Source organism: Hippocampus bargibanti, linkage group LG03 (genome assembly GCF_051943395.1).
Source record: "Hippocampus bargibanti isolate YZ-2025 linkage group LG03, ASM5194339v1, whole genome shotgun sequence".
Taxonomy (NCBI): Eukaryota; Metazoa; Chordata; class Actinopteri; order Syngnathiformes; family Syngnathidae; genus Hippocampus; species Hippocampus bargibanti.
This window is the reverse complement of record NC_142736.1, coordinates 14,571,141-14,584,283: the sequence shown is the minus strand read 5'-3', so window position 1 is coordinate 14,584,283 and position 13,143 is coordinate 14,571,141. Positions and strand designations below refer to the sequence as shown.

Here is a 13,143-nt window from a genome sequence, read left to right as displayed (position 1 = left end):
AATGATATATATCTGCTGATGACAAACACAACTGAGATCTAATATGTGCCTCGAGGAAATATTTACATAACCTTTATATTAGAGAGTGTCTGTAGACCTTATACTCGACCGTATTAAAAACAACAACAATTACAAGGATGATTGGTGGCGAAAAGTCTCCAGTATGTCCTCATGGTTTGTTGCAGAAGTTTTTTTGTGCAAAGCTCCAGCGGCAACAAACTACAGACGACTGACTTTTCCCTTCAATGACGTCAAACAGCTCATGGAGAAGAGGCACATAAATAAGACATACACTAAAGTGCACGGGATTCAGCCACACAAAACTAATGTTTTTGTCAAGGTCGCCAACAAAAAAAAAATCTTCAGTACTTTACTGATACTTTTTAAACACGTCACTGTTGCAAATGATATTTATGCAATGTCCACAATAAGAAAATGTCATGGGAACAATAATGCAGAAGACTGACCAAAAAAGGAACATTTCATCTAACACACAATTTAGACGAGAGAATGACTTGCGAGGGTGCCCCAATGGGCGACTGGTTAGCATGTCAGCCCAAAAACTGCAGAGGTGCAGGTTTTGATTCTGAATCCGGCCTCCCTATGTGGAGTTTGGATATTTCCCCGGTGCCTGACTGGGTTTTCTCCGGGAACTGCGGTTTCCTCCCACATTCTAAGAATATGCGTGACAGTTTAATGGCACATAGTGGTTTTAAACCCGAATAGAGGTACCAAACCCAACGCTGGATGGATGGATGGACATATGGATGGATAATTGGGTGGATGGTGGGTGGGTGGTGCTTGGGTGCATAGGTGGATGGATGAATGGATGGATGAATTGGTGATTTGGATGAATGGATGGATTAATGGGTGATTGGCTGGTTGGGTGGATGGATGGGTGGACGGATGGATGGATGTAGACAGATGGATGGATTGATGAATGGGTGGATGGGTGGTGGGTGCAAGGGCCTTTGGATGGATGGATGGGTTGATGGGTGGTTGTGTGCTTGAATGGGTGGGTGATTGGGGCTTTGGGTAGGTGGATGGATGGATGGATGGATGGATGGATGATAGATGGATGGATGGCTGCGTGGATGCGGTTTGGGTGGATGGATGGATGGATGGATGTATGTATGTATGTATGGATGGATGGATGGATGATAGATGGATGGATGGCTGCGTGGATGCGGTTTGGATGGATGGATGGATGGATGGATGGATGGATGATGGATGGATGCTGCGTGGATGCGGTTTGGGTGGATGGATGGATGGATGGATGGATGGATGTATGGATGGATGTATGGATGTATGGATGTATGGATGTATGGATGGATGGATGGATGATAGATGGATGGATGGCTGCGTGGATGCGGTTTGGGTGGATGGATGGATGGATGGATGGATGGATGGATGGATGGATGGATGGATGGATGGATGGATGGATCAATGGATGGATCAATGGATGGATCGATGGATGGATCGATGGATGGACAACAAAAAAGTGAAATCACAAAGTTTACACACAGTTGTTCTGGACCTTTGCCGTTCTAATAGATGGTAGGAAGTGTGAAAATTCCATGACGTAGGTTAAGGAAACAGTAAGTGATTTATTTTGTGTTTTCATTTTTCCATTTTGTGTTGCCATTCACCAACCCGTTTTCTTGTCACTGGCACAAAGAAATGCACTTAAATGAGAATCATTTCACATCTATTATTAAAGTGTTAACACACACACACACTCACACACATTCGTCCAACGCGTTATTTCCTAGTATCAATGTTGATTACATTTTTAAATCCCAAACTGATGTTGAGCCTTCACCTTTTTGTTTGTGGCCCTCCTTCACATTAAAACTTCCACTCTGGACACAGTGCTAGTTGTACTTGCTGAATAAATTCATGATGGTGCCGCAGCAGATTGAATTTTTCATCTGTTGCGAGTGTTGCAAATATGACAAACAGAGCGTAAGAGATGTTGTTGCCTTCTATTCTGCCAGCTACAGACAATCTCGATGTGTCCCAAAATGTGTTTTTGATGCTGATTCTTAAATCTCTAATTTTGTTCTTGCACATAAGGTTTTTGAGATATACTGTACTGTATTCAGGTTTTTGTTTTTGAGTTTGTCCTACAAAAGCTAGCACAAAATGTTACCATATAATGCAATTTTGCACTTTGATTTTACACACACAAAAAAACAACAAAACAAAACAAAAAAACAAAAATACTAATAATGTTGCTGAGTCTAACATTTAATTTATATTACTAGGAAATCTGTAAATATATTTTCATATTATTACTCTTAATAATAAACTTATAATACCTGAAAATTCCAGATGTAAACACCAAGGATGAGTCGAAATGAGGGCTAAAAATAAAATTAGAGCAGTTTACATGCCACTTTGGGCAAAACAATTTTAAAAATTGTTGACCTGTCGTGATGAATGATATTCAGATTCACAATTTGGATATACAGTAGTAGAAATTAGTATTGAAAAACGGCAGCCCTATCTCAGATCTTGGACTTTTCTCAGACTCAATTTCCAGTATTAATCTTGTTTTTTTTTTTGTTGTTGTTGTTGTTGTTTTTTTTTTTTTTTTTTTTTACAAATTATAGACCAATCTGGTGTTGAAAATGGCTTGCTCTTTTTGATGATGCAATGCTATTGTTTGCACAAATGTGATATTTTTAGAGTCTTCTGATTTTGGAAGTATGAGAGGCTTCCGTCGGCACCTGGAATAAACACATCCAAAGGAGGCATGTGTGGCTCATGTGGTCGTGTCAAAGTGGTCACCTCCAACTTCAATGCTGTGGGTTGGATCCTGAATCCTTGTCACCATGGTGATGAAGAGGACACAGTGCTAAAGTGGAAGACCATCAGAGAGTATAAATATTAATTGATAATCACTACTTAATGTGCCCTGGGTAATTCCCTTGAAGAAACAAATTATGTGCAAATAAAATGGATTCCAGAAGTCTGTAACATTTGACTTTGAATTGTAACTTTGAATTTCCAAGTCGGAAGAAAAATGCACAGGTTTTTTTTCAAGTTAATATCACTGTATTTTCTTCCCATTCTAGTAAAAAATACAATAATGTGGAGGTTATGCATGACAAATATGACATTTTGAAAAACGAAAAGCAATAGGCAAAAAAAACAATGTCCTGACTCTATACCTGAACGTGGATTCTTGAAGTCTGGAACTTCGTAGCCCAGTCAAATACATAACGAATATATGAAAAATAGGCGAATATTGAACATTAGAACATACAATACGGCGTGTACTTTAATGACAACATTATTTTAGAGAGTTGCTTCCATTAGAGATTAGTTGCAGTATGTGCCTTGGCACGTGTGTTTTCTCATTTGAGACCAAGCTGCCTAAAGTAAGACACGCACTCGTCCACATCGACACGTTGAATAGATGACGACTATTTTTAGACAGGATCCTAGCAGAAGGCCAGCAACTCCGCGTGCGTCCCTCCTCCGGCCCCTCCTCATCCTGCATGTCTGATTGTGTTTCCACACAAAGTCCGGAAGCTGTCTGGTTGGGAGGAAACACGTTGGCACGCGTTCATGTTCACGTCCGCGAGCGCGCCACTTCGCTGATAGAAACCTTTTGCTCCATGTGAAACACACCGGCATTGGTGTTATTCCACAGGGACGAAAATATCGGTTACCCAAAACCGCGCGTTCGTTTTATTCAGTTGGACAACTAAACGTGTGTTGACGTGCGCGCACGAGCTTGAGAAGGAGAACGCACCAAATCAATAAGATAAAATATTTAGACTAACGTCCAGCAGACATTCACGATATTTAAAACATGAAACACAAACATTTTTGTATATAATGTTATATTATTTTTAACATACAGAGATAGAAAGTGACTGCATTATGAATTCTCCATTTGGAATTCATACACGTTTTACGTCCTGTATTCTGAAATTGGTCGATTAATTAAAAATGCACAGTAAACACTGTTTTATAATATTATTATACAGTATTGTATTTCGTGCCTAAATACAGTACTCCGTGTTCTATATTTTACATTATCATTTTGATATTATAAATATTCGGTTACCACCATTGTATATGCAATAATACAATGTTATAAATAGCCCAAAACAATAAAATAACGCACACAGGCCTTTTAAAATCACAATCAGGAAACATGAATGATGACATATGAAGAGCCAGATAGGGATTTTTTTCAAATATGTTTTATTTTTACTCCGCGTAATGTGAATACAAAATTCTATGTAAAATACGTTTTATTATTTTACATAAAATAATCTTGAAATAAAAATTATTCCCACGTTGTTGTTTTTTTATCAGTGGGTTGTTTTGTTTTGTTTTAATTCGAGACTCGACCGTGTATTTTTTTTCAGCAGAAAAAATCTGCAGAACAAATCCTGAAGAAATCTTCCAACTGCGACGGTGTCCCTAATAAAGTACCGTTGGCGTCCTTGGTACCACCCTATTGGCTAAGCGGGTGAGAGAAGGCCGATGGGGGCGTGGCCAGACGAGGCCAACGGGGGCGGGGCTAGGCAAGGCCGACCAGGCTTGGGGAGTCTCTTCCTGTCACAGCTGAGGCGGATCTGATGCCTGATTACGTCTGTGTGCACACATAATTGATGACCTAATTGCGAAGCGGGAGGAGGAGAAAAGTTGACTTGTTCCTCCTGCTCACATGTATCCCCACAGCTGAAGGCATTGATGTGAGCCGAGAGGCTGTGAGCTTTTTATTGCACTTCTTTCCCCCCGTCTTTCACCTTCACACACGGCGCACAAATCCACCTTCTCACCTTTAATTTAGCGCGGCTGCGTTTGTTTTTCCGTCACTCATTTTTCCCCCTCCCCGCTACATCGACTTCTTTTTGGAGAGGGCAACATTCATTCCTATTGAAGCTGTTTTGAAGGAGAAAAAAAAAAACCAAACCGACAACGTCTTCACCGCCTCACCGCCCCAACTCGAGTTGAACGACCTTCACTGGACTGTCACAGCCGCCGCAAGCCGCAACTCACCACGGCCAACACGCACCCAGAGCCGCGGCAGTATTTTTCAACATGAGCCTGAAGACGGAGTCGGAGCCAAACAACGTATCGCTGGAGGAGGAGGTCAGGTTTACCATATTCCCTTGTTTCGCTCTAAATATTCATTAAACCAACCCACATAAAAATGCCGAAAATTTTAAGTATCCTCTGTTGGCTGGTTTTTCAATGGGACAGTTATGAAAGGGAAATCTTAAAAAAAATCTAAATATTTTGCGTAAATTGTGAAAATTCATATTCTACGTGACAAAACTAGTATATTTCGAAGTACTATATACGTTTAGAGAAACAACTCGTACAATAAAAGTACGTATTTACAAATGGGGAGGATGGGCTCCCTCTAGCTTTATTTTTTTTAAAGGATAAAAAAATAGTCTGTGCTGAAATTCCTTTTAACATAGTGCGAACAGGATGACTTATTCCAGTTGCCATAATTAGTCTTTTGTCCAGCTAAATTTGCAGACTGATTCTTCAGACATGTCGAGGGTGAGCACAGCATGGGCCCTTTTTATTGCTCTCATCTTGCTCTTGATCACAGCTTGTGTGCTGATTTGTCTTTGCCAAAAACCTGACCAAGTCAGTTTGACTAATATTGTAGTTACTCATATAATCGAGGATGCATTCTGGTTTGCATTAATATTCAAACCGAATGGCGGTTTCGGTCTTTAGCTTCGGTTTTGATACCAGCCGCTCAGGCAGGCATGTTAGTTGTTGCAAAGGAGGAAAGTGGTGCCGCTGCACCTGAAAAATGGCAGAGTAGGGGCCAGGGGTCAGAGGAAGGAAATGGTGTCACGCTGTGAACTCTTGTCCAGCGCTGTTCCTCTGACAGTCCCATTGTAGCCAAGGCCTCCCCACCAGCTGAGAACTAATGGGCCCCGCACATTGTTTCCACAGACACTCTGGGCTTCACTCGGCATCGGCCCTCAATGAGCTGTGTACACCCAGCAGGATGAGAGCCTTGTTTGGTTTTTGCTCATTTAGGGAGATCACAATGAGTGTTCTTTCACTAAGATTTGAGTCACGGGTGACCTGTTTGTGAAACGAAAGATCAGTTTTGTATTTCAGTTTCCATCCTGTAGATCAGAGGAATGGGCATTGCAAATTTTCAAAAAAGGACTTTGAAACCGAGATCGTGAAGTTATTAAAAAAGCTCGTACGTTCATTAGCTGTGTAATGTTGACAGTGAGGACACTGGCAAGTGTGTCATTGCACATTTGGAGAGCCACTGTTTATTGTGAGAGAGGAACTGATTTAATTTTGGCCATTTTGGGAGAAAAAAAATCCACGTACCATTTGTTGAACTATTAAAGTTACAAATTGTGGAGTGATTTAACGAGTGTGTATCATCTCTTCTTGACTTCAAATTTCAGGTACGAACACTGTTTGTCAGTGGCCTACCAGTTGATATCAAACCAAGGGAACTGTACCTTCTCTTCAGGCCTTTTAAGGTATGTTGCATGTGTAGGAGAAATAAATCTGTGAAATAAATTCAGCAAAATAATAAATTCACATTAAAATCTAAAGCATGTGGATTGTGACTAATATTAAGACATTTTTTTGCCTTAATTTTCGGCATTGACTAGATACGTAAATGAATGTAGCAACCAGGTTCCTACATACAGGTATTAGGAATGTTGTCATTGTTCATAAGTACAACAGAATAAATTCATTCACACAGTCCTTTGTGTTCAATTAAATGGCCCAGATTTCACATGGGTGATTCATTTCGCACAATATTTTTGCGGGGTTTTTTTCTCCTCATTTTTGGGGTGGTTGTGTTGGGAGATTTAAAGGAAAATTGGTTCCTTGGCTGAGCGGTTGGAAAACGCTGGTGGAGATGTGCAGTCTAACACAAAGATTCAATCAAGCCGGTTTGTACATTGGAGCTGACATCAAACTGTTAATGAGTCCAAATATTTCCGTATATGGAAATGAGGCCACATCATTGTTCATCCACGGCTGTGTTCATCTGGGCTCTTCGATTCATAAACAACCCTCACAATCGTGTCCTAACGAACCAAATTGGAAGTGGTATCCCTTGCACATGGATGATCCTGAGGAATGTGTAAATGAGTAACCCTCACCACTGACCAACCAAGACTGTGTGATCTAACCTGCCCACCGAAAAGGGCAAGTTTTCCCCTCAAATAATCTCCGAGCATTTTGTAATGGCTGGCATTTTGTGATTGTAGCTACTCTTACATTTTTGTTGCCAGGCTTCCGCTGAAAGGTTGCGTGCAAGTACATAGCTGTTTTTTTTTTTTTTTTTTTTTTTTGCTTTTGTGTGGGATTTCATTTAAAGGAAGTTATCTTTTGCTTTAATAAAAAATAGCTTGTTATTCTGTGCTCTGTCGAGGATCGTAAGCAACAATTTCTTCACATAGGATGCCGGTCATGGCTCGAATTTAGTTTTTCCCGTACTGTATGAATGTGATTTAAAACTATCAAACCAATTTTTATTTTGGGGGTGTGTTAAAAAGAAGTTGTAATGTTAGCATAGCAACAAATGCAATGCAAGGCCAGTTGGCTGCCAACTGATCTCCAGCTGAGGGCTCCCAGAAGCAGGTCTCTCTTCCTTCGCGAGCTGCATTCATGCCTGAATTCCTTGCATGTGACTCCACGGTGGATAATTGGCTGTCTTCTGTCTCTACAGGGTTATGAAGGGTCACTGATTAAGTTAACATCAAAACAGGTGAGTCTCAATCTGTTGTTGCTAAAACTTGTGATCAGACTCTTAATGTCAGTGGTGGGATCAATCATAATTGTACACAGTGTATCAAATTATTTTCCCACTTGATTTGATGTCCAATGTGTGTTTGACACCCTCAGTATTTTTGTCTTCCAGCCAGTCGGGTTTGTAACCTTTGACAGTCGATCTGGAGCTGAAGCAGCCAAAAATGCTCTAAATGCAAGTATTCTCCTTTTTTCTCAATCCCCTTTCAAATCTTTTTTTCCTAACATAAATCTAAAGTAAGGGCGTGTTTTGATGGTCCTTTCCCGTCAATTTTCCACCAAATCAACTCTTTCTGTCTTTCCATAATTCAATGGCAGGGACTTTATTGGAAAGATGGGAGAATCCTGTAGCATTACGGTAGTTTACTTTGACCTTGATACACACACATTTTTAGTCTGGTGTAGCTTTCCTAATTTTGCATATCACTGCTTTACTATACTTGTTCTAATAGCCACATTTTAGTGTTATTGGAACACGTCTTCAGTCGTATAACCTTATTTTTATCACCAGTAGGCCAGAATGGCAATGTCTAACACACGTACACTTTTAGCTTAGCCTTCCTTATGAGCATCACCTCTTAGGCACACCAAATGGCGCGTGCACAAACGCATTCCAAAATACTTCTCACTTGCATGCGGGCACAGTGCTTAGTGCACAAAAACACAAGCAAGGTAAAACCACCCCAAAATCGCCACCTGGTCTCGTCATCGTCCCTTTTCCTCATCTCTCGCCTCCTTCTGGCTTAACGTGGCTGAATCTCCGTCGGTCACTCGAGTTACCAGTTTCATTCCGTGGGAGAAGAGATGCAAGCGTGATTTGCAAATACATTCAGGTTGTATCCTTCAGTCCGTCAAGTCCTCAACTGTTCTGCTGGAGTGAGTGTGCAGTCGGGAAGCATTGGGTAGTTTCTTCAGTAAGAACAGTGCAGGACTCAACGGATATTTGAAGGACACAGCCCGAGTACACTGCTACAGGAAAGGAGACGGTGCGAGACATAAGACAAGCCCCCTAACCGAATTCAACCCACCTCCCTTACGATCCAATGTCCCCCTCCATTTCTCCTTCAGGGCATCCGTTTTGACCCAGAAAGCCCACAGACCCTGCGCTTAGAGTTTGCTAAAGCCAACACGAAGATGGCAAAGAGTAAGCTGATGGCCACACCGAATCCCACAAATATCCACCCTGCTCTAGGAGCACACTTCATTGCACGGGACCCATGTAAGTTGAACGGCTGCACCCCTCGAGACTCGCATTCCCTCTCACGTGGGCAGTGCCAAAATAAATATGTCGGTACGGAAATCCTGATTTCAAAGTAGTATACAAATCTAACACACTCTGCACATGCATGAATATCAATTCTTGAGCCGCTTTGCTTCTTAACAGATGTCATTAACTTTTTCTGACCAACCAACAACCAACGTTCCTTTTCATGGTTTCACTCATGGTCGTGGATGGCATATTTGGTCAAATAGGGTATTTCATTTGAGTAAGATGAGTGGTTGAAAGTTACTTCATGGTTATAAAATGGTAGCTTCCGTCACGAGGTCAATTTGCCATCAATGTGGAATCCGCATTGTTTCAATGTGTGCCATTACATCCTCAGATGACCTGACAGGGGCAGCACTGATCCCAGCCTCCCCAGATGCGTGGACCCCTTACCCACTGTACACAACAGAGCTGACCCCCGGCCTCCCTCATGCGGCTTTCACTTATCCTGCGGCGGCGGCCGCTGCCGCAGCCCTCCACGCCCAGGTGAGGGACCAACCGGTGTGTCTCTCTCTACTACCTTGCACGATTCCTTGTAAGACGTTCATATCTCAGATTATTTTGTTTACATGTTCACTCATTCACATGTTGCTCGTTGACAAAAGGAAATTGTTTTCTCACCAATCTAACAAATATGTGTGTAACTCATTCACTGCCAGACGATGTGCAAAAATGTGTCCACTCAAATACCATGGTTTTTGTCGTTTTCACTCAAATTGCAGGACCCACAAAATGAATTTTAGGACTACATAAAAATTCAATACGGCATTAGAAACCTTAGACTCTCCTTTCAACAAAAAAAGTTACTTCCTACGCTATATGGGTCTGGACTTATTTGAGCTTGAAATGGGGGGTGGCTGTACAAAATACAATACATATATATTGATTTATATAGCGCTTTAACAACAGATGTAACAAAGCGCTAACATGGGAAAAAGGGAAATGCTGCCACAATGCTCGCGCAAGGGAAAAAAAATTGCCAGAGGTCTGGCCAGCGCCTTATCGGCACCCGCCCTAAGAAAAAAACAAAACCCAAACAGTCGGGAATGGCAGCGAATGAGTTAACATAGCTCTATTAAATTAAGGTTACACCGGTACAAAGTTCTGCAACCTAAAGTTGCCACTATTTTGTAAAATACGGAATCATTCCTGAATTAGTCATTTGATGTCATGGCCTGTAGTGAATCAATGCATGACCCAAATTTGTGCCACATTTTTCTTCTTGTTCAATACAAATGTCACTCATACACCAAATCTGATTGTGAAAAGCAAAATGCAACACATATGACAATGAAATTGTCATGGCATAGCATGATGTAGTATAATCTTGTGTGAACCTGGCTTCTTCTGCGATGACGATTGCCTGGAGTGGAGCTGCTCACACCCACTTGAGGAAAAAAAGTAAAACCGTTGTTGCAGCTACATCATCCCACAGGGGCCATAGCTACGAGATGCCATAGTTGGTGTCCCTAACTTTCATTCATGAAAGTTGGCAGCCCGACATTCTGATTTGTCAACGATAATCAAGTGGTTTTAGTAGCATCTAGCATTTTCTAAAAATCAAGCTTCCTTTTTTCTGGCCACTGTCTAAAAGATGCAGTTAAGTTATTAAATACTTGAAGTTGTGTGCGCTGTAGTTATCTAATCTTTGTTCACATACGGTTGAAGCAAAATACCATACCTGCTTTGAAATTCATTGTGTGCCAGTTCCACTTGGTTGAGCACGAGGGAAGGGAGTCGTGCATCACAAAGTCCTATGACATAGGCCCTTTTGCTGGCCACTTGAGGCTAAGGAATGCTTGGTATTTGCTTGGCTGACCCAATATAGCCACAATATATTTATGCGCATGGCAAAGGGGGGCTACGGAAGTTTGCTGGAGTACTTTACGCACATCAGTGAATTGTCACCAAACAAATTGTTGTCGTGGGTTCAGGGACGAAGGTGTTGCAGTACTTTCATGTTTGGAAAGCTGGAAATGTTTCAATGGATAGCTTGACTTGACATTTACTTTCAGTGTAGCAGAGTTGTGCTTGGTGCGCAGCTTCACAAAAGACCATCGCCCTACTTTAAAACAAGGAGACAAACATCTTTTAAATATGTGTTTAAGCACCTCAGTGTAGTCATGACTGTTTGTTTTCTTCAGATGCGCTGGTACCCGACTCCTTCAGAGACTTCCCAGCCTGCATGGAAGTCCCGCCAGTTTTGTTAGATACTTAGTGAGTAACCTTTGGTCAAACAGCATTTATCATCCTCCACTTTTCTATGACTCCCTAACTGATCTTGTTCAAACGGTAACAAAGTAATTGGCTTAAATGTGTTGAGCAAAATTTACAATGAGCTACAAGTTCAACACCTAAGCGGCAGAGACTTGAGCAACAGTCAATTACGGATGCAACAAGTTTGGACTTTTGAGCTTTAAACTTTTCATGTACGCAAATTTGTTTTAGCTAATTTTAATGCTTCCACAAAACCATTTGTGCTCAATGAGCTTAGTTTGACCAGGGCTATACTGAAGACAGTTGGTTGTATACCATCCAATGTGTACATGAACTGTTTCGTGAACTAATTTTTTGTCCTTTAATCTACAGGCGCCTGGAAACCACACCTTTGTCCAGTTGAAGAGAGGTTTGCCAAGCTCATTAATTTAATCAGGTTTATTTAATGGACAAATGTGCATTAGTAACAGTATTTATATCTCCGCCAATTGTCTGTTGAGGGGAGTCGGAGTAGAAAACATCTTGCTGTTGACAATCTCCATGTGCCGCTTTTTTTGTGGTACATCTTAGTACTTGCAGGAACCTTTTGAGCTCATCAAAGCTCCATGGATCATTGTTGCTGAGGAAAATTAACAGTGAAGTCGGAAATATCTTATCACTGGCCTCAAGTGTGCAAGTCGTTGCATGTTCAAGTCTTTTGGCATGAATTTAGAACAGAGATCTGCGTATCTTTTTCGTTTGTGTTACCTTTGGTCTGGGCAGCGAAATGTTTTGCCTTCTTGTAGCTCCTTGTCTGTCTGTTCAAGATCGGCTGTTCAATGGCTTATCTCGCATGGACTTTGTGAAGGTAACGCTCTGTTCTGACAATCCCAGTCCCTGTGATCTTCTCATTGTCGTTATTTGACCAGAATAAAGTACAATTATTTTTGTACTTTTTGTGTAGTGTGTGTGTGTGTATATATATATATATATATATATATATATATATATATATATATATATATATATATATATATATATATGCATTTTTGTGCAACTTAAATGAACATGTATAAATTGAATGTTTAGTTGCCTCTTGTGTTTTCAGTGTTCGTTTTTGTTCCTATAATTCTGTTAAAATAGTTTTAGAGGAAGAAAAGTGCAATTTGTTTAAACGGGGATTGGGAGTCTGTCCCCCCAAAAATGGAAGTATTCTGAACATGGCATGTGCCGATCTGCTAAAATGAGATTGCTGTGAAACGGTCTTTCAGAATGTGAAACTGGACTACAAACTTTAAAAATGGGCAAGCAGGAATGGAGGGAATGAATTTAGTTTGTGTTTTCTGAACATGTATGTCTCTGTATCTGCTGTGCATAAGATGTAAACAAACATACCCATCTTATGAATAAAACAAGTGAATGCATTTCTTTAGTGATCCATTATTTCTGACGCTGAAGTCCAATTGAAGGTTTTCAAATGCAGTGCAAATATACACACTTTCAAAACTGACAACTGTGTAGTCGGCAGATGTTCGTATCAATAATAGATCCCAATTATTCATTTGTAATGCACAGAGGCATGAGTCTCTCGATCTGTGAGTCATGTGTGGAGCTGACCTCCTAAGCTGGTAAGACTATGCTCAACTGACCATAATGGGTCCTCCAGGGACTCTTCTGCGTGGCAGCTGCCTAATTGCACTGCTTAACTATAAACACTTGCTTACAACGCCATTTCAACTTGTAGAATGGTGCACACAATGTCAACGGCTCATATCTAGATTCTGAAACTGAGCGTCGGTGGTGGAATTTAGTCTCAAAAAGAATGGATGTTACATTTAAGCTGTACTGAGAACGTTTTTTACTGTTTACAAAACGGATCAATCAGTTAGTTTTTA

At 40.9% G+C, this 13,143-nt stretch overlaps 1 protein-coding gene across 3 annotated transcripts; it reads left to right on the top strand.

Annotated features, from left to right (window-relative positions):
* Positions 1-4,626: 4,626 nt before the first annotated feature.
* Positions 4,627-12,672, top strand: LOC148900428 (RNA-binding protein, mRNA-processing factor 2a). 3 transcript variants are annotated; one of them, XM_088992134.1, is made up of 8 exons: positions 4,627-5,118; positions 6,423-6,500; positions 7,706-7,744; positions 7,898-7,960; positions 8,854-9,004; positions 9,390-9,587; positions 11,197-11,269; positions 11,642-12,672. In XM_088992134.1, coding segments are annotated over exons 1-8 (654 nt in total). In that variant the 5' UTR covers positions 4,627-5,067; the 3' UTR covers positions 11,643-12,672. The 3 variants fall into 3 exon arrangements, with proteins under 3 accessions (XP_088848260.1, XP_088848261.1, XP_088848262.1); XM_088992135.1 differs by having other exon boundaries at positions 4,631-5,118; positions 9,390-9,553; XM_088992136.1 differs by having other exon boundaries at positions 4,640-5,118; positions 9,390-9,538.
* Positions 12,673-13,143: the final 471 nt, after the last annotated feature.

What these genes read in the sequence shown, in the direction of transcription:
- LOC148900428 (XM_088992134.1), top strand. Translation starts at nt 5,068, where the DNA reads ATGAGCCTGAAGACGGAGTCGGAGCCAAACAACGTATCGCTGGAGGAG. An exon ending in TTAAGTTAACATCAAAACAG is followed by an intron (nt 7,745 to 7,897) that starts GTGAGTCTCAAT and finishes TTTGTCTTCCAG; the next exon opens with CCAGTCGGGTTTGTAACCTT. An exon ending in CAGCCAAAAATGCTCTAAAT is followed by an intron (nt 7,961 to 8,853) that starts GCAAGTATTCTC and finishes TTTCTCCTTCAG; the next exon opens with GGCATCCGTTTTGACCCAGA.